General features: G+C 37.1%; 1 protein-coding gene across 1 annotated transcript in view; it reads left to right on the top strand.

The window, feature by feature from the left end:
* Nucleotides 1-3,177: 3,177 nt before the first annotated feature.
* The window catches only part of LOC139722816 (phosphatidylethanolamine N-methyltransferase-like), a 31,773-nt gene continuing 13,466 nt past the window's right edge, over nt 3,178-21,484 (top strand). Inside the window, exon 1 of the mRNA XM_071634110.1 lies at nt 3,178-3,291. Within this exon, the coding sequence (XP_071490211.1) occupies nt 3,178-3,291 (114 nt within the window). The remainder of the gene's footprint in view (nt 3,292-21,484) is intronic.

Raw genomic sequence — 21,484 nt, 5'->3', positions numbered from 1 at the left:
TTTAACCCTTATTTGACCTTGAAAGTGACCTTGAGAGGTGATAGTGACATTGAATTGCAGAAATGATATGTGACCCGCTACAACAAAAAGGTCCTAAAGTCGCGCACGGTCGAAGCCGTGAAAATCGAGTTTGAAGTCAGAGTATCATAATTGGTCAAAACTTACGATTTTCTGATTTTGACTTATTATTGGAGTCTGACATGTCTTCTATCATCTGTCGAAATTTTGAAGCAAAATGATGAAAGGAAAGACCAAAAAATAGCGTTTTTCTGGGCCATGTTTTTGGCGTTTCAACCAAGCAGAAACCGGTTCGAAAATTTGGATTGAGCGCCACAGATAGGCTCCGCCCCTAACAACGACCGGAGTGATCTCATTGGTCAGTTTGCTGCTTGCTGCTAACCGAAGCGTGAAGCTCGCACACTGCCAAGTCGACTGGTGCGTGCGGGCGGAGTGCGCTATGCCCAGCCGCTTCTCCTGGCATCCTGGTCACTGATTGGTCGGTGAGGAGACCGCCGATGCTGTGCTTGAATGAGCATTTCAGGGGTTGCTAGGGTTTACCTTCTATTGTCCGGAGGTGAAAATTGACTAGCGTGACACTTGATCGCGATTGCGTCGCAAGGAAAACTTTTAGGGCGCTTTTCTCGAAACAGTGATTTCCCATACGTCTCGACATGCTCTCTTTTAAACATCGATATCTCTGCAGCCGATTATTTTCATAAGATGTGTTATATATCAATTTAAAGCAGAAAGATTAGGGAATTTTGTCATGCAATTTTCAAATAATCGACCTCACCCGACTTTAGGATCATTTTGTTGTAGCGGGTCACATATTTAGAATCACATTCTCTAACCCCGTAAAATCATCCACATGGGATTCATAACATTAATCAACCTTTTCAATTTGTAACTGCAGTTGACCTTTAACCCGGATGGCGGCCATATTGGATTTCACCAATATGGCGGCCCCAAGGGTTTTTAGTCTTAGCGCCCATCAAAAATCGAAAGAGTATGGTAAAAGGGACCTATGACCCAAACTTGGTGCTTTTGGAAGAATCTGAACCAAACAACCCATTTTGAGCCCTTAGGCCCCCAACTACTGCCCAAAGTGCCTGACTCAAAAAGAGATAAGTAGGCATTATGGTCAAGTGATATCCATGTGTGTCATTGATAAATATGCTCAAGGACTATTTAAGTTTGGGGACTTTAGATATAAGGTCTGATGTGGTAGCTAAAACACAGAGATGTTTGTATGGTTCCTCATTTAAATACAATGTGATACACAAACATGTTAAAGGGATTGTATAGTTTGGTTGAGACCAAACTTTAGGTTTCTAACATTTTTTGTGTGTGTGAGATAATGAGAAACCTCTTATGAAATATAAAAGAGCATGAAATTTTAAGAGGAATTCAAATTTCATTTGGTGAAAATTGGTTGTGAAATGGCGGAAATATCCAAAACAGAGCAATCCTAATAAAAGGTGGGACCCACCTTTTATTACGATATTGCTTTGTTTTACTTTGTTTTTGGATGTCTTAGCGATTCCGAAACCAATTTTCATCAAATAAACTTTGAATTATTCTTCAAATGGTATGCTTTGTACTATTTCATAAAGGGTTTCTTGGTATCTCGCAAAAAGTTTAAAGCTCAATCCCCATCTCCACTAATACTAAACCATCCCTTTAACCTGTTGAAGACTAGTCCCGAGCATACTCGTGTAGGTGTCTATAGGAAATGCATGTTATAGCAAAATCAGCTCATCTTCAATTTTTTGTTTATTTTTCATTTTTCCCCCCACTGGGATATCTATCATCCTACATCAAACATACATTCATCAAAACACATAATACATCATAACATTTCAAACAAACTAATTTGAAAAACAGGCAATGAAATATCGTGACTCAAACCATCATATCATATCAAAAGAACAGGTGTCTATGAAACAGACATCCTCAATGGGCTAATACAACATACTACATGTATGTCCTGTATAGATAGCCAAACAAACAAACAAACAAACAGACTAGAAAAGCACTCTGAGAACGCAGACCTCCACCAAGCAGGTTTTTTTTTTTCCACCACTGATCTTGTTCTTCCATAGAGATCAGTGATTTCCACTCATACAACATGTCATGCATGCTGGAAATAGCCCACATTTTTGAAAAACAGAAAAACAAATATAAAGGAAGAAGAAATGTCCACAAATGTTTTGCATAGCTTACCCTGCCCCCCCCCCCCCCCTCCCCCCTCCCCCAACCACCAACAGATTGCAAGCTTTCCTCACTTGCAAGAAGATCATTTGTGGGATTCAAGTAGTTGCTGCAGGTTCACTGATTTGTAAGACTGCCCTCTTGTGACTATAACCTTACATTTTTGCTCAGTGGGCTGTTGCATGTGCATGGCACACAGCACACTTGCTGAATGAACAATAGTCCTCCTCTAAACGTTAACCAGTAAGATGTCATTAATGGTGAAATAGTCTTGTTACAAAAAAAAAAAAGAGCAAACAAACAAACAAGACTTTCATTATATGTATTGTAAGTTACTGTATACGCTATAATTTTCGCGTACATAAATTTTCGCGAATTGCCGCTGTCACACATTTTCGCGAGTGGTTAAATTCGCGATTGGGGGGACCAGAGAAAATATGAAGTGGCAAAGAAAGTGTGAATTTTCAACTTACTAGCAAATAAGAATGATACTAGTTATACACTGCATGAAAAAAAAAACTTACCAAACTCTGCTAACTAGTTAGTTAGAATTCAACATTTTTGAAGTGGTTAAGCCTATCGCGCTAGATTTCTGACGAGTGGTCCCCTTGCGATAATGGATTGGCTCTCTACAGTATTTGTAAGTAGACGTGGACGTGCTATATTAACGTAAACAAGCTTAGCCAGTACAGTATATGGTCTGTTCGGTAAGCCATGACATGGTATACTACTAGTACTGAAATTTTTGTATCATCAAGGCAAGGGATTCATTTTGGAAGGTAATATTTTCGCGTGTTGTTAAATTCGCGAATAGCTCCCGACTTTCAAGTATCCAACAGTATGGACTCATTCGATTTGGCAAACTGAAGAAACCATATTATGGTGATTTCTACAGACAGTATAACATGCATGTGTTTCTTTCTCCCCCCCCCCTTTCTTTCCTTCTTTCTTTTTATGATTTTCTAGATGAATTGGGATCTTTTCTGGTGGACATGCCACAAGCCCAGAATCATCTGGTCTGATCCCAACCTATACTACAGCATGGCTGTCATCATCTTCAATCCTGTCTTCTGGAACGTTGTGAGTTCTGATTGATGTCAACTCCAAATCTGGACTATCAGAAAAGTCATAATGGAAATTGTAGCATAAAGCTAGAATGTTGGATCGAGAAGTAGATGTCAGAACCTGAACAGAAATGTCACAAAGATTCACCTTTATTTTCTTTTGGCAGATATTGGTTTTGATATGAACTTGGTTTCTGTACTATTTTGATATTATTGCACCAACATGTGGACTACTCACTCAATATATGTTATATGTATATATATATATATATATAGTTTTTTTGAAATATATTTGTTGAAAATTAGGCCTAATGTACTTTCAGGCATGTCTGCATTATTTGTATTTCTTTATAGCACATTAAAATATGGTACTGTTTTTAAGTACTTTGCTTGTGTGTGTTAAAAAAATAAACACACCAAAAGGCAAAAATAATAAGTCAGAAATCATATTTAGCCAGGGTCTCGCAAAATAGATATCACCAGTCTAATTGACTCATGCAATATGGTCCTAGCAAGGGCAATGCAAGGAAGAAGGACAATTTTCACTTTATTGCAGAATGAAATCACATGCTGGCATTCATGGAATCTCGTACTGCTCTCGTTTTGGCAACTTGCATAATTTGCAAGATCAGTAGGTCTAAGTTATTTCATATGCTCTTTCAGCCTCCAGCTGTTTCTTCAACAAGTCAGGTAATGTGATGGAAGAGTGATTGTAGCAAAAGAAAAAAAAGAAGAAGAAGAAGAAGAAGAAGAAGAAGAAGAAGAAGAAGAAGAAGAAGAAGAAGAAGAAGAAAAGGCATCAATTGTAACCAGGTTTGCAGTGTAGTTATCCTTCTTATAGCTTTTGATCTCACTCTCCCTCTGTCTCATTTACTTTCAGTTGTTTTTAATTTCTTTCTTTCCTTTGTCATTTCCAACCATTTTTACTATCCATTATTGTGTATCTTTGTCGTCATCTTATGGATTACTCTTAGACCCAGCATCAACCCTCTTCATTTTTACCTTGGCCAAGGGAGGAGGTTATGTTTTCATTGGCGTTGGTTTGTTTGTTTGTCTTTGTGCAAAATAACTCAAAAAATTGTGAATGGATTTTGATGAAACTTACAGGAAAGGTTGAGAATGACACAAGGAACAGATGGTAGTGATCTGGGGATTTGTATGGATTTTATGAAGGATTTTTGATATTTTGACAGGTAGCGGGTCAATGAACTCGGGGAGTTCAAGCTGTGCATTTTTTGAGGTTTGCATACGCGCACTAAATTGTGTGCTCTAGTTTTTGCTAGGATGAGGTACGCTGCGCAGCTGGAAGTTGATGACGTAACAAAAGGTTTCTATATTGGGTAATTGAGTGATGGTAAGATAGGTAGAAATCACTGATATCTATGGAAGAACAAGATAAGTGGTGGAAATGAGCTGCTTGGCGGAGGTCTGCACTCTCAGAGTGCTTTGCATAAGTTTACAATTATTTCTATCACTGTTGTCTTGTTGCTTTTTGAAACCATTCACACTGCTCAATCTCTGACATGAGTCTCATACTATTAAAAGTCAATGGGGGGTCGTGAGTGTAGTGGTAGAATGTTTTCCTCTTCATGTGGTCCCTTTTGACATGTTATTGATTAGCACCTTGTCTGAAGAGCAGTTTCTTTAACAAGTCCAGTGACATGATGGATGAATGAATGTGGCATGAAATGAGCATCAACCTAAAACAAGTTTACAGGGTAGATTATTTTTTTATTGCTTTTTTGTCTCTCCTTCCATCTCTTCTTTCATTTCTTTCTCTTTCTTTCACTCTCTCCATTTTATCTATTTTTTCCCCTCTGTCCCTTTGCATTTTCCATCCATTTTTACCATCTATCCGTGGCATCATATTATGGATGAACAGAGATACCAACTTTTACTGTCTTGCAGTGTTTTGTACTGTTTTTTGCCAAAGATACTGCAGGTTTTATTAAAACTACGGTTTTTCCATTTTTTTCCCCAAAATTGTAATTTACACATGTCTATTGCAGAAAAGGCAAAAATGCCATTTTCCTAACAAACATATACCCGTTCAGGCCTCAGAATACAGTAGTGCTGTTTACAAAAGTTGGCATCCTTGGTTCGATATTGATATCAGTAAACTATTATGTTTATATTGATATGAAGATCCTGATAGTGTTTTTAGCCTCTGTTTTCCATCACTAATACCAATTCTCAGTTACTCTGCTTGTTCATTTATATGTCTTGAGCTGGGCAACGTATTAATGTTATGATTCTCTTATTTCTGTTGTGTTATTACATCTTTCAATGATTTCCTCTGTTGTTATTTGATTAACCTTAATAAATTGTTGATGATAATAATATTATAATTTGTTTTTACAATTTGATGAATTACAATTTACAATTGACTCGTGGTAAATATTTATGCCAAATATGCTTTCGATGGTAGATATCACATTGTAGCGAGGGGTCAAAGACAGGGCATACACCTTTCTTTCTTTTCTTTTCTTTTCTTTTTTTTTTTTACTTTGTGGCAATGAGCCAATATTACCTGGTGTCCTATCTGTTCTTCATTTGACTTTCTCAACTCTCAGAGCTGGCATGTTAGATGAACAATCAATATAACAAGAACTGTATCACTTCAAGATAAGTTTGAAAGTAAGCAACCCGGGCTGTGCTAGGGAAAGTTAACATCTGTTTGCCAAACTAAAATTTTCCCAGGGTGTATTTCTCTCATTCTCTCTCTCCCCCTCTCTCTCTCTCTTTCTCACTCTTTGTTTCTGTTTTTGTTAACTAAGTCCTAATCCAGGGAGTAATCGTATTGATTGGTTTTGGTGTCCACTTTCTGGTCGGGCCGCATTAGGGTATGGTCGACTGCCGTTCCCATGAATTATTAAGCAGACTACCCCTGGTCCTGGTTGTATTTGTAGTGGTCGGATAAAGAACAGCAACAACAGCAAAATAGAAGATGATCTTTCTCAACAGGTGAGGAAAAATATATGAAGAATTTTCTTCCAAATGACAGCCCTGTGACTTCATTGCAACTTTATGATCTGTTCTGATGACAATATATTGCAACTCCATGACAAACTGTATAAGGAAAGTCTGCTGTGTTAGTTTGCACATCGACTGTAAATTATGCTAGCCAAATTTGCACATGTAGTGACAGAAAATACCAATTTGTTGGTATCTGACACTAGCTATCTAATATCATGGAATCGTTTATGCTCTTTTGCCCTGGATTTGTATTTTCTTGTGTTAAGATATGTTTCATAGTCTATATCATGAAATTGTAATGTAGGCCTACAGCATAAAGATTACTAAATGCTGTGTGTTCCTTATATCATGAGATGAAAATTCATAAGTGATGTCTAAATAGAAAGCACTGGAATGAAAACCTTCAATTTAATTGGACAGAGGCTGCAACACATTGTTGTGAGCTCTACTACATACAGACACCAAAATGTTCATTAATTTTTATAAAGAACAAAATATACATTGCTTGACATTGCATCGTGTAGACACTAAAAACTTACAGAATATCTTAGCAGGTATGAGTCTTTGTGTGTATGTGTGTGTGTGTGTGTGTGTGTGTGCACGCACTAAAGTAGTGGTAAAAGTATCAACGAAAGAGGAAAATTCCATGCATGACATATCTGCTAAGCTTGTTAGCTCACGGATATGAGACTCTATTGATTTATCTACATTTTTTCTTTATTTTACATAGCTTGTGTTTGCTAATTATTTGTTACCTAATTTGTTACTTAGGGCCTAATTATTTGTTACTTACTTCTACTTTAAAAAGTGTAAGTCTTTAGATAGGAATTTGTAGATTCTGTAGAAAATAAAAAAAGGAGGGGGACAAGGCAGCAGAATTAAAATCATGAAATCAAAATGAATATTGTTGAGACAGAGATATTCAAAGTAAAGGTGTGTGTTTGGCTATCAAACATGCCTATGTTAAAGATGTACTACACATTGAATGACATGTGTCATTCTTCCCATACATACAATATGTCAAGTTGTAAGGGACCTGTTGTAGAAAGAAAAGACAAAACCCTCAGTTGCTGAAGACAGAAAAGAAAAAACTCGAAATTGTCGATATTTCCCACAATGGTCAGATGTGTGTGTGTGTGGGGGAGGGGGGGATGGGGTGATAGAAAGAGTAATGGATGCGGGGCAAGGGGTGTGTGGGAGAAGAAAATCCTACGCTGGGAACTGGACCAGCTGACTCAGGACTTCTTCATCAATGAAGACATTGTTGCTCATTGATTGGGGAGCCATCGACTTCATTCACAGAGGTTCGAAAATAGAAAGCCGCTTTTGGCACCCTCTTTGGCGTCCCGTCTCAAACATGTCAGCAAAACGTCGCTGCAAACACATTTGTATCTCGGATTAGTTAAACTGCCATAGGCCACTTTGCTACAGTGTGATGATATTGATGTCACTGATGTAAAAAAAGATACATCTTTTTTTTTCCAGATCAAATCATTTTAAAAGAGAGGAAATTATATTTGTCATTACCATGTTGCTCATGTGTTTCTCATTCTGATGTAAAGCATTTGATCCTAGTCAAAGGTCTGAAAAGTGTTACTGAATGAGGTAATTTAGTAAGATATAGATGGCTAGAAAGTTAAGAAGGAAGATAAGAAGATTGAGTTGGATACCAGAAGATCTGATTGGTAGGAAATTGATATTTAGAAGGATAGATATGCTGCTGAAGATGTCTGTGGAGGAAAGATAGACATAAATAGATGTAGGAAGATGTATATTGCCAGTCACCAGAAGTGTATTAAATATGTAGAGTTTAATCATTCCCATTCTCTTCAAATGATGGATAGATCATACCACAACTTCTCAATGCTAGAATTTAAAGGTAACTCAGCATTATCTTTCAATGTTTTTTTTTTCTTCTCATATCTCTTTGAAACCACCTGTACCATGATCTGTGCAGATTTATGATGTATGATGCAACTACCTTCAACCACTTGTCATTTGTCCATGTGGAATGTTAGATGACCTGATAAAACTATATAGTCATTGCAGCATGAAGTCTATTCTTACACAAGTGTTGCAGCCAGGTTAAAGTTTAATTGCTGCATTGGAGATTCAAAGTGCAGTCGGTATTATGTAGTTTGATCTGTCGAGTCTGAAGAAGACAGACTAGCCAGTCAGTTTGAAAGAGGTTCTTGTTTCCAGTGAGTACCTTCAGTATCTGTCTCTTTCGCACATCCCCCTCTTCCAAGCAGTACCCTCACTTTACCACAGATGCCTCATCCAAAGGGAAGCCCACTCGGTAACCATTCCTCCCTTTGTTATGCAAATATGCCTGTCCCATTCATACTCGGGGAAGCTATAATCACTCCAGCGAAGTAGATTTAGGATTGTTGCAGTGTCAAACATGACCCACTGTGTGTTAATGATGGCATCGCTTGGAGCGGGGTTCATCTCATTATTTTGTAACTAGTGCAAGGCATGTTCTTTCTTAAGACTTACTGGAGAATTTGACTCAATTTGTTTACCAGTTTCATAAACAGTAGATAGATTTAGAACCTTTGACAGACACCAGTAGGCTGTATAGGGGTTGTTCATGAGCATGCAGGTATTGTTGGTAATATGTGTGAGATTGTTTAAGCAAATTTTGAATGAGAGAAGGGGAGATTGAAAAGAGAAGAGAGTGTGTGTTGGTGAGAGGGGGATTAAAAGTGGATTCATGGATTATCTGCAGGGTCTGAATGGGGCTTACATGGCCTACATTGTTCTGCACTCCTCAATGATTGGAAACAGGTAGGGACAATGTGATGGATCGAATCCTGAAGGTTTTAGATGGAGAGGAGATTAACTGACTGACCATTGATTATCAAATTGACCGGTACTATCAGCCTTGTTTTCAGTTTCTTTAGAAGGGAGGGATGGTTTCAGTACTGTGGTACCCATGTGGATGGACACTTTATAGTTCAGCTGGAGCTTTTTTTTTTGGCCATGTTTAAGTCACAAATTCCCAAAGGATGTACTTTGTGATGCCATGGGGTTTTTATTCTACCAGTCCATTATGTGACTTATTCCATGTTAGGAATTAAAGGGGAGTTGGTTCCAGTGTACCATTTCCATCGAGAGAGAGAGAGAGAGAAAAGAATAATACCACCCAAAACATGACAACCTTGAAATAATCATTTAGCAGGTTTCATGGTGAATCAAATGTAAAACTACGTGGAACATTTTACCTCTTTATTTTTCCCCGTAGAAGGATTACTAATGCTGAATCAGCAGTTAAGAATGTTCAGTCAGATTTATTATTATGCCCTTTTTTGCATATCATGAAGTTATATCTGGGAATTGGCAGACTGTTACACATTAGGAAAAATAGGTCTTAGCAATTGAAATAACTTTTGTAATGTTGTGAATGAATGTCAGTAGTATGGAGGAATTTTGAGCAAAACAAAACGGTTTGTCATGCTGGGGATAGTTGTGTGTGCAATGTGGGATGGGATCTTTCTTTACATCTTTACATCATGTACTCGGGGAATATTTATTCTCATCTTGATTGTTTTTAACATGTAGATCATAATGATAATAATAATAATGTGGAAAAAACTGTTGGGAATCAGTGCAGATTAATTCGTAAAACCTCTCACTAAGACTCGCCTAATCCAAGCAGTATTTTTTAACCCGTTGAGGACGAGTCCCGAGTATACTCGCGCAAGCGTCTGTGGGAAATGCTTGTTGTAGCAAAATCAAACCATCCTCAACGGGTTAAAATCTAATTTTATGATAAAAGAGGGAAACACTACATCTGATCTTAGACAATGTATCAATCCATCAGGTGTAGTAGTAATTCATGAAAAGGTGGTTAGCAATTTGGAAAAGTCCAATTGTTAGGGACAGCATCTAATACATGTACACGAGAATACCGTATAATTGATGTGACCATCAACTACTGTAAAAGGAGGAATGTTCGCGTGCATTTTAATTTCGCAAATTTCGCGAGAGCCGAGATTCGTGAAATTAAAATACACGCTATAGTTCTTGTCTACACTGTATGCATTGAATGTTAGAGGCAACTCGCAAGAATTTCATGCTGCTAATAAAGCAGTTGGCTCCCATTCGCAAAAATTTCATGCCGTGAAAATATTGTGTTTTACCGTATGCAATTCATTCAAGATCAACCAAATTTTCTATCTTACTACTCATCTGGTGACTAAAGTCTACGTAGTGAATAAGTTCCTTTCCATGTTGTCAGTTACTATGCTTACCTTACCTTAGATTTTTTTTTTGTCATGCTTCAGAGTTTGAATTTAGAATAAGCTGGATATGAAAGTTTCTGTTTTTCTTCTGTTTTTTTTACTCAGTATGCCAAAGTCCAACTAGTACTTTTATTTATGATATCTTGTATGGTTTTTCTTCATAAGAAATAAGGAATTATGTCTTTTTTAAAATGATATAGGTTTGAATCCTAATAGTTTAACTTTCACTCATTTTACACTTACTCGGTATTTTGTCTACTAGTATTTGAAAATGCACACAGTACTTTCTTAGAGGTGCATGATTCCCCTCAAATGGAGACTAGGAAAATAGACTGTGCATCTTGCAGATCTAGTACTGGGAAAGTGGCATTTCACAGTTTTGTAAACATTAGACTGACTAAATTTTATTTGAAAATATGCATAACTTGAATTATCTGATTTGCAAGACATGTTTAAGAAATATTGGCACTTGCCAGGAAAAATGTAAACTTGTTTTTAACTGTTATGTGAAATAAAAAAGAAGGGTTGTAGAAGAAAAGTGTTTTCCTTCTATAGGAATTTTGCATAAAAGAACTTACCTCATGATTTTTTTCCCATAGTTTTTTGTGATGAATGGACCTTTCTCTGACTTCAGATGCAAAACATTATTTTCATCTAAATATTTAATAAGCCATGCTTTTGTCAATGTTCTTTTAGATGCAAAATTTTCTAGGTACATTCTTTATTTAGGTCTAATTTTGTTTTTCTTTAAACAAATGGGTATTATGTTCATAATCTCATAGCCATTGAAATATTGGGTTTTTGTTTAAAAAAAGGATAGTTAAAGATATGCAATTTTCTTCCAGCCATACCTCTTTAGAACATGTTTAGGAAGCATTAAGTCATGCTACTATAGAGTGAGTTTTGACTTTGCGGACGTTACATGTAGAATTTTTTGACTACTAATTATGCAAAATATACTGAATTTTACCTGCAAAGATAAGCAAGGCTGTAAGACTTGCATGATAGACATATACAGAAAACAACAGGTGAGGTTATTAGTTACTCGCTTATTCTTAGTATAAAGGGCTAAGTTAAGATGGCAAATACCTGTACAAAAACTATGCAACATAAGCAACTTTTTGCTAAAAGAAGAATGCCTCCTGCAATTCTTTTATAGATTGATATATGATATCGAAATCAGATGAAGATATGAATTTCCTCCTAATAAATGAATATGTGTTGAAATTATTGAGTGTATGAACATAGGCTATGAGGTAATGCCTTTTAAGATTATAGAATGTGAAACCAGAATGTGCTATTTCAAATACCATACCAGCAGTGTTTTCACTGTCCGATATCTCTGCAAGTTTCAGTTACCTTTCCATCTTTCACTATGCTGGTACCACTTGATACTGAGATCACATAAGCAATGCCTTGCTTGTGTTTTAGTTGCTAATATAGAGGGTGTTAAGATAAATTAAAAGTAGAAACATGGGGATAATATTTGTTTAGAATGTCTTTATGAATGATGTTTAAAATGCTTGACATAATTACCCAATCAATACTAATTGTCCATGATGGTACATTTTGATGTAAATTACCGCAAACAGCAGAGAGGTATGTGGTATGATCCTGAGAAACAGGTGTTTACGGGTGTGGTGCTTGTTCCACCTGCTTTCCACCTGCTGGGCATACCAAAGGGATGACACACAGCGATCTGTGTTCTTTGTGGGACAACTCATGGTCTTTGGAAATTCACAGGAGCTGTTCCACAAAAACCAAAGAACACTGAGGAATATTATTTGGAATGGTTTCTGGCAGATCTGTCTTGGCGACTTGAAGTGTAGAACGGTGTGGCTTCGGCTGCATTTCCCCCAGGGTGGCTCTTGGAAGATCTAGACTCCATTGCAAGTTGAGTTAAAGTCCTTGGTCAGGTGGAAAAAAAGTCTTGCCTACCTTGTAGTCAGAGTGTACCAGCAGTAGAGTAAAAGTAAAGTACTGGTATCTATAAAAGCTGTAGACTCTTAAAGGTCTAGCCATTTTTTCTTTTCCTTTTTTTTTTTTGTAAATTAAAGAAGACACATTTAGAAACTAGAGAGAGAAAATATTGCAGTCACTCAATATTTTCTCTAATTTTGTGGAAAGGTTATTTGATACAAATAGATTAGGAAGTAAGTTGTAATAAGGTAGGGCCTATTCATTAAGTATAGTCAATATAACATAATCTGATGCATTATCTAGCATGCTCTCAGTTAAGCAAGACTACAAATTAATCCCAAAGATTATCTCTCAAACAAACATATTATTCATCCCCATTGCTAAATGGGCAAAGATGACATATTACTTGAAGAATTTGCAGGTTAGTATTTGAAGTACCAAGATGTCTTCTCAATCACCACCTACATTACAAGGATATCTGGCCGTTCTCCGAAAGCTTCGCAGTGAGAAAATCAGGTCAAAGTCATAGTGGCGTAGTTACCATGCTGTATAGTTACCCATATAACTTCCAAGACTTGTCGTGATACAATGTACCTGCTACCATGCTCCAGTAGTCTAACCACGTGTGAATGCCACGGTAGAAACGGCGGCTATTTCTCTCTTTTCTCACCCTCTTCCCTGCACGGAATTTCCTCTCTCTCGTTTTTGCCACAGCGTAAATGCCCACTTGCACACTTCCATTGTCGAGGCGAGGAGAAGGATTAGCGAGAATGAAAAAGAAGAAGGCATGAACTCACACACACTCTCTCTCTCATGCTCTGTTACATAACTGAAGCCGCAACCCACCTTTTCTTCAGCCACGTAATTGTCTTTCTCCACTCTCTATGACGAACCCAGAGTGCTTACCACAGCAGCCTAGATCTTTTCCTACATCCAAAACCTTTTGATACCTACGGATTCTGCAATGAATGGGGGGATGTTCTTGTGTATGAGAGGCAGAGGCAAGAATATATCTCCCCCTCACAAAAAAAAAAGAGAAGAAAGTTCCATGAAGGATATTTGGCAAGAAAGAACAAAATGTGAACGAGGAAATATACGTACTTACTTAAAGGGACCTGTGGCAGCGGTCAATTGTGTTGGCCCGAGTAAGAAATGTACACAGGCTACTAGGTAGAGTTGACCAGACATGGAATTGGATACTGGACTCGGAGAGGACAAACTGTAGCAGGACCTAGCCTTGTTTGATTAAGACCAATGTTTGAAGGCTTTAACTGATGGCTAGTGGTGAAGAAAAAAAAAGTAGGAGAAACTTATGTTTGTCAACTGTGTAAGCTCACTAGCAAACCAACTTTGTGTGATCTGTTGGCTATTATAGCCAACTGTTTAACTTGGGTAGCCTTCTAGAGAAAGTCATTGCAACCATTAGGTTCCCATGACAAGAAACGCAGTAGAAAGGTAAGAACCTGTTTGTAAGAGAAAGTATCAAAATACCGAGACATGGATGTACTTGTCCTTCACTATCAACTCATGCTGCCCTAGATGATAAATTAACTTTCACCATAGACTCTGTGGGGTTAGAAGCATTACAAACATGCCATACAACATCCATACAATATGCATAATTGGTCACCTGAAGGATAAAAATAATAAACTTTGACTTACGGCCTTTGACTAAAACTACCATACAGAAACAGAAATTAGTATCTTCACAAGATATGAATACAACACTGATATGGTATTACTAGTCAGAACCTACATGTCCTATACATGTATATTGAAGTAATATGGTTATGGACAGAAGGGCAAGACACAGAACTAATTCACTAAAAGAAGAATCGAATGTAGATATGCTTCACCAGTTAAAAAAAAGAAGAAAAAAACAAATCACAGAAAGTTTTTGGCAACCAGTGAAGTTACAGCAAGTTAACAACTCCTGTTCTTTGCCTACAGACAGTACACTACCTGTGAGAAATGTACCAGCCCACTTGCTCCAATAAACCGACCTAGAGCTCTGCGTTACAAAACTGCTGACTTATCCTCCCGAGTGTTGATCCAAATAGTGAAAGCATCTCCCGCCAAAGTCTGTCCTTTATAGAACTGATAGACCAGTCAATCCATAACACCCCCTTTTTTCCTTGTGAGTGCTTATTGATTACCCCTCAAACTGTGCAGGGGGTACCCATGCAACTCCTCCCCCCATCTTCACCAAGCTTCTAACCAAGGGATCTGCCTCGCTTGTATCCTTGTCCGTCAAGCATCCTTTCACCCCATTGGTTGAAACCTGTGACTTCGCCAGACCGCTCATTTGCATGACAACAGGTAGCGTCATGTCTTACTGATGAATAGTGTACAGGACTACATTGAGTGTACCCCATCCCTTCACTGGGCTTATTGAACTTGCGGACAAGAAAAAGAGGGAAAGAGAGGGGGAGAGCTAGGATGGACAATAGGACCTAGACCTGCTTAGCTTCACTTGATGGACCAAAGGAAGGTTGCTATTGTTTCCAGGTTGGATGAATACCTTTCACTCAGTCCTGTTACCAATCCCATAGAGGTCCTTTTCAGGGGGCTCCCAATGGTGTCTTTAGAGCCTCCCTTGAGAAGTCACCATCTGGGAGTGACACTTAGTCTTTCCATTCAGCCACCTTTCATTCTTTTACCCAACTCCTTTCACTCATGTCTTGTGAAGGAAGTGTAAAGATGATGTAAACTCAAGATTTTTCTTTCATAGAAATGCTGAACTGGTCATGTAATAGTTTTTTGGACCTTCTGCTATGAATTCTCTTCTCTGAAATACAAATGCTCCTTTACGTGTATATATACCAAAAGCTCTCAAGGCAAATTTATGTCATGAATTGTACATTTTCTAAAACATGTAGCCTGTTCTATGCCAGCATCTTTTCTGTGGATAGGTAGATGGATAGTCTACACGAACACAGCAAAGTGACAGAGTCACATCAATATTGCTTGACAAAGTTTTAATTTCCCTCTATTCCTTGTATACCTTCTGAAATTATGACTTAAGATGTTCAATTTTCAGAGGTCTGCAGTCAAAGACTAAATATACTGGATGCTACACTGGACATGATGACCCCCCCCCCCCCCCCCCCCCAACGATTTAGAAGAAAACCCACCAAGAAAAAAGAAAGAAAGTAAAATATATAGATTGCTCGTAATCCACCAAGTAATCTTGTAACAGACTGGTGTTTTCCCACATCTGTGTTCAATGGTCTTGTTCTTTGTATTGAAGTGCTTCTGTTGTGGAAGCTTAAAGCAGTAAGAGCAGTGAGAACAGTTAGAGGAATATGGTCAACTTTAGTTTTAGAAATTGATTAAACAAGTAATTTTTGTAAAGATAAGAAAGAGATACATATCTAGGTATGAGCTTCTTTAATTTGTCTCCCTCTACAAATTAAATTTGTTGCGATCTTATCAAATTTAATTTGTAAAGGGAGACAAATTGAAGAAGCTCTCACTTAAACCTTCACCCCACTGAATAATATCTTTCTTTCAAGATATATATTGCTTTAACTATACAGTATCAAATGATGTTTCTTCATAAGTGAATAGTGTTCATGACCAGAGTTTCACATGTTTCCAGTTTCACAAGGCAAGCAGTATGGCCCTATACATGATGCTGCCATTGTCTCTAAACTCTGGTATTGTTGTACATATTCATGCTATAAAAACAAAGAAACAGACTATGGTTGAAAATAAATATTACATTCTCCTGTAATGGATGGAAGTCAAAACAAACAAGGACTCATTAATTATAACAACACGCAGGGCTGTCCAGGAAATGCAATGTAGTGTAAATGAAGTAACGCTATTTCGGGATGGAAGTCACTCTAATTATAAGATGATAAGATTCTTGCCAATCCTGAATGTTAAGTTATATGGAATATCACTTATTCATTCATACATGTAAGTAACCCCTATTGTGTATGTCTGCTGCTCAGTATTCTTGGTTTATTTGTTTGTGTGTGTGTGTTTGTTTGTTTGTTTGTTTGTTTGTTTTTTGGAGGGGGGGAAACCCTCACAAAATACTCCAATGAATCAAAAAATCTTATTATGGTCTTTATATTTCAAGTATACATGTACTTTCCATAATGGAATCATTAGTTCAAGCTTTCAGAATTGTCGCCAAAATATATTTCTTGAAGCACAGGCCCTTTCCTTGGTTGAAAATTACTGGAAAGGATTGTGACCAAATCATGTGCAATCTTCCATCTTTGTGTATTACTTTTCATTAGATTTTTACCACTAATGTTAACAGTACTCTATTTTGGATGATCTTTAAGATCTGTGATAATAAAACTTCTTGAATTGCCAAGAAGGGATTTGTTTATATTTCTTCATGTTTATATTTTGCTCATTGCCATGGACTGGCGTGTTACAAACTCGAAGTCAAAGATTAAAGACACTCATAGAGTTGTAATAAAAAAACTGTTGAATCTTCCATTTGCATGTTTGAAACAGGTGGAAAATGATCTATTGTACATCTGATGTTGTTTTTTTTTTCTTTGAGAACATCACATCAATAATTCTAAGTTCACTGCACTTATGGCAACACACCAGCCCTTACACACTTTGTGAATGTGTGTACCTTTAAGGTACATCTTGAATCATGGAGATAACAAATGCATTCCTCACATTGTATTGATTGGCTTGCAAAGTTCACAGGTCTTTTCGATTTTCATTGTTCTTCTCACATACAAACATGCCATGTCTCACACGCAATCAAGCGAGCCACAGGGTGAGAGACCGAAGGAAGAAAGGATAGGACGAGTTTGAGAAGGAAAGGGAGGATAAGGTAGAAGGAGATAGAAAAAAGGATAGAAAGAAATGGTGATGATGATGAGAGAAGCTGATGCGAAGATGCCCTAGTCTTCCAGAAGTCACACGATAAACCTTACAGTTGAAAACAAAAGTTTCGGAGGCACTCCCAGGCCAACAAAATACAGATTAAGAAGAAGCTGCAGGCATATATAGAGATGAATAATTTATGGACTTTTCTTTTCTCTTACCAGTAGTAACTGTTCCAACAGCTCCAATGGCACTCAGCTTCCGCGACAATTTCTTTATCCCTCCGAGGCTCGGTTTGGACGCCATCCTATTGTCTGTCCTGTGAGATAATGCGCTTCTCGCTGTATATTCCTCGTATTGTTTGTTTCAGTGGAGATCAATATTTCTTGCCTGGGAAGAAAAAGAAGAAAAAAAGCTTTGCGTTGATCGGGGTTTTCCTTCCTTTTCTTTCTCGTTTTACTTGTGGCGCCAACATATAGTTGAGAGAAGAGACGGACCATCCTTTGTTGGGCCTTTTTAATGAGGAAGAATCTATAATCCTCTGATTTGTGCTATAAAACATCAATTTGTTGGCTGTCATCACAATAATGATGGTTATGTTTGATCGTCTCCGACATGTAAACCTTTTTGTTTCACATTGTCACTTTGTGATCATGTTTGTGGACTTCATGTAAGAGTATTCACCGGCTGTCATTTTGTTTACTGGTATTAATTGCAACTTAGTTGCTCCCTATCAAATTTCTTTTCCCCACCCCCTTTTCCCCATTTCTCCAGATTCTTGTTTCATCTAATGATATTTGATTTTCATCGTTGATGGCCACACAAAACTATGAAAGGCAAAGAGAAGCTGAAAAAAAAATCTACATTAAATTCTTGAAGGCATTTAGGCCTACAATATCTCCCAATTAACCAGTTGAAGACTAGTTCCAAGTACACTTGGGCAGGTGTCCATGGAAAACTTGTGTTATGGCAACATCAGCTTGTCTTCAATGGGTTAAAAAGATAGCTCCATATGTAGTTATCCAAGCTGCCAGTATCTCTGATATTGTTTAAAGTATGGGACAAAAATGCAGTGGAAAATGAATGCTAAATGCTTCAAAACTTCTTATTCTTTATATGGAACAATGTGTGTGTTTGATACCATTTCCTGACTAGCGCTAGTCACCTGAGGTGAAACAATGAGGGGTCGGCATCATTCACCTGTTTCCTTAGGAGAGTAGGTACAAATAGATGGACCACTTCACTGGCTTAACACCCTGCTCTTTGCGAAGAATGGATGAAGTGGATTTTTTTTTTAAAGCATAAATTGTGACTATTTTTGGTTATAGATATCTTTATGGTGATGGCATGATAATGTTCAATACATTCATGTACTTTTTTTTTATTCACTTGAATATCATCATAATATGGTTTAGACAGCAAATTTATCAATTTTCTTGATTTAGTCAAAGAGTGTTTAACAATGTCTATATGAGCTTGAGCTTTTTTGAGATATTACATTGCATGTGAAAATATCCATATATATATATATATATATATATATATATATATATATATATATATATACATATATTCATATATATATACATTTCTGTTTGAAATATGATTTTATGTGTCAGTAACACTGTGATATCTATAGTAGAGACACATTTTGTTTTAAGGAAACCAAAACTCAAATATGAATGTGGATTGATTGAATGCAGCAATATTAGTAGAACACACTGGTGAGAATTTGAGAGAAATTTGACAATTGATTCAAAAGTTTTGAATTTTTAAAGTTTCATTGCTGTCATTGCTGGATAAGAAGACCACTACAGTTCATGACATCTTAATGGACACCAACATAAGGAAAATATATGGAGAATTCCAAAAATTTAATTTTTTTTAAAAATTAAAAGTGCACAGTCCATCAACTTGTTACTGACATATGTTCAGGGTAATATCCTTCCCCTTCTTTTTGAAAGAGGTAACTCGTACTCTTCAATTATGCTAGAAAAGTGAAAATATGTTGAATTTCTTTATATTTTCTTCATATGATGTCATGAACTGTGGTTGTCTCTTATCCAGCAATGACTGCACCAAAACTGTAAAGATTCATAATTTCTCAGTCAATTGCCCAATTTTCCTGTAATTTTCACTGATGTGTTCTGCAGTACAATATTGCTGCTTTACCTCAATCTACATTTATTTTTGAGTTTATGGATTCCTTTGAGACTGAGGTTAATAGACTTAGGATAACATAATTATATATTTAATAGTGGTTTAATATTAACTTGTATTTGACATATGACAAGTGTGTTAAAATTTTGATGCCAATTTTGCTTTAATATTTCTGTCAAAAATTATTATTTTTTAAATAAAAAATTGATGTGAGCATTTGGAGGATCTGAGAACGGTGACTGCTGCTGACAAAATAAAATGTAGGCCTATATGCCCTGATTTCCCAGCATCTAAGTGAATGGGTTAGTCTTCACTCCTGCCTCTACTCACATGGTATCCTCTGTACACGTCCCATTCTCTCATTGTTCTCAAACCCAGAGACTGGGCTCAGGACCCATCCCCTTAACCCCAGTCTAATCACCCTGGTGTTACAACGCTAATCTGGATTTATCTCCTAAACTTATGAATGGCTTCAATTTGTTGTTGGGGGTGTGTATAGGTTTAACCCTCCACCTTTCTCTTGTTTGAGTACACACAAGAGCAATGACCACTAATACAGAGGAATAAAGCCATCTAGAAACATTGCTCAAGTTTGGTATGAGGGAAAACACTTATGACAGTGAGACAACTCCAGGGGGGTGTTTCATCAACGTTAGTCAGCACTGACAAGTGTCAGCACTGACAATTTCAGCAAAATCCTTGGTTTTGATTGGCTGAGATGCTCTGGTCACTGCTGTTACTATGGTGATTGTCAGCGATAACAACTTGTCAGCGCTGACAAACGTTGATGAAACACCCCCCTGATGTTTTCAGACATTTTTTCCTGTCTGGCACCATCATCTCCTTCAACTCTCTCTCTCTCCCTCCCTCTTATTCTTTCTCCTTCTCTCTCTCTCTCTCTCTCCCTCCCTCTTATTCTTTCTCCTTCTCTCTCTCTCTCTCTCTCTCTCCCTATCTCTTTCCATCTTTCTGTCTTTATTTTTCTTTCTTCTCCCTTTCTGTCTTCCTTTCTCTTCTTTTTTTCTCTGATGGACAGACTGACAGACAAACAACTTTTCTTTGCATTTGTATCATAGAGTTCAAAGGTATAAATTTGTAATTCTCCAACTCTGTAACTCGTTAGTCAAACTCTCATTCATAGGTTTCAGTCAAAGTCAGAGATACAAGTTAGAATGTACATTAAACATAAAGATATTCTTGATAAAGAGAGTCACAATTGTAGCATATAAAATATTAAATTTTCGAGTAAAGTGTTGTTATGTTAATCTGGGAACATGGGTTAGAGCTAAATGATCTGACTAAAATTCTACAAAAAAAAAAACCCATCAACAACCCAACAAAAATGATAGTCTCAATGTAAAGGGAAGCTTTACATAAGGATGTGAAGATACTGTATACTTAATGCTCCTGTTCAAGTAGCAAAATTATCTTCTTCTTTTTGTTGTTTTGGTTTAACTAGATGCAGAATTACCCAAATTTGTTAGGCATAAATCCATTTTGAGATGTGATGGTCATGGGGTTTAAATTCTAGATTGCTGTTAGTGACCACAGACCCATGGAATATCAATATCAAGTACACAAATGGCACATTACATTGGAGCTTTAAAATGTAATTAGTTGTTGTTGGTGTTGTTCTGTTTTGTTTTGTTTTTTACTGTGTGAAGACATATAACAAAGGGAGACGTAAATAATTAACATGCAGCACAGTAGTACATATGAAATTCAATCTGTCACTGAAGCCATGGTCACAATGGTAAAACTACCAGAAGTTTCACTTTGAGAAAACTTTGTGAATTTTGCCTGTCCGTTCACCCTGGTGGGTCAAACTTCTCGACGTTTCAGTTCTCAATTAAGTTCTCGAAGTGTGGGTCACTAGTGCACATACACAACAAAGAAGAAAGTGTGTGCTGTGTGCTGCACCATAAACAGAGTGGACTGATCATGTAACAAATTTCACGAAATTTCAGCTACATGAATTTTAAGAGATAGTATAGTATTGGTGGAGATGAGGATTGTGCTTTTAACTTTTTGCGAAATACCAAGAAACCACTTATGAAATAGAACCGAGCATACCTGAAGAGGATTTTAAAGTTTATTTGA

Source organism: Diadema antillarum, unplaced genomic scaffold (assembly GCF_040938485.1).
Source record: "Diadema antillarum isolate AM-2024a unplaced genomic scaffold, OU_Dant_1.0 scf00000172, whole genome shotgun sequence".
In the NCBI taxonomy this organism is placed as follows: domain Eukaryota; kingdom Metazoa; phylum Echinodermata; class Echinoidea; order Diadematoida; family Diadematidae; genus Diadema; species Diadema antillarum.
This window is presented reverse-complemented; position numbering and strand designations above follow the sequence as displayed.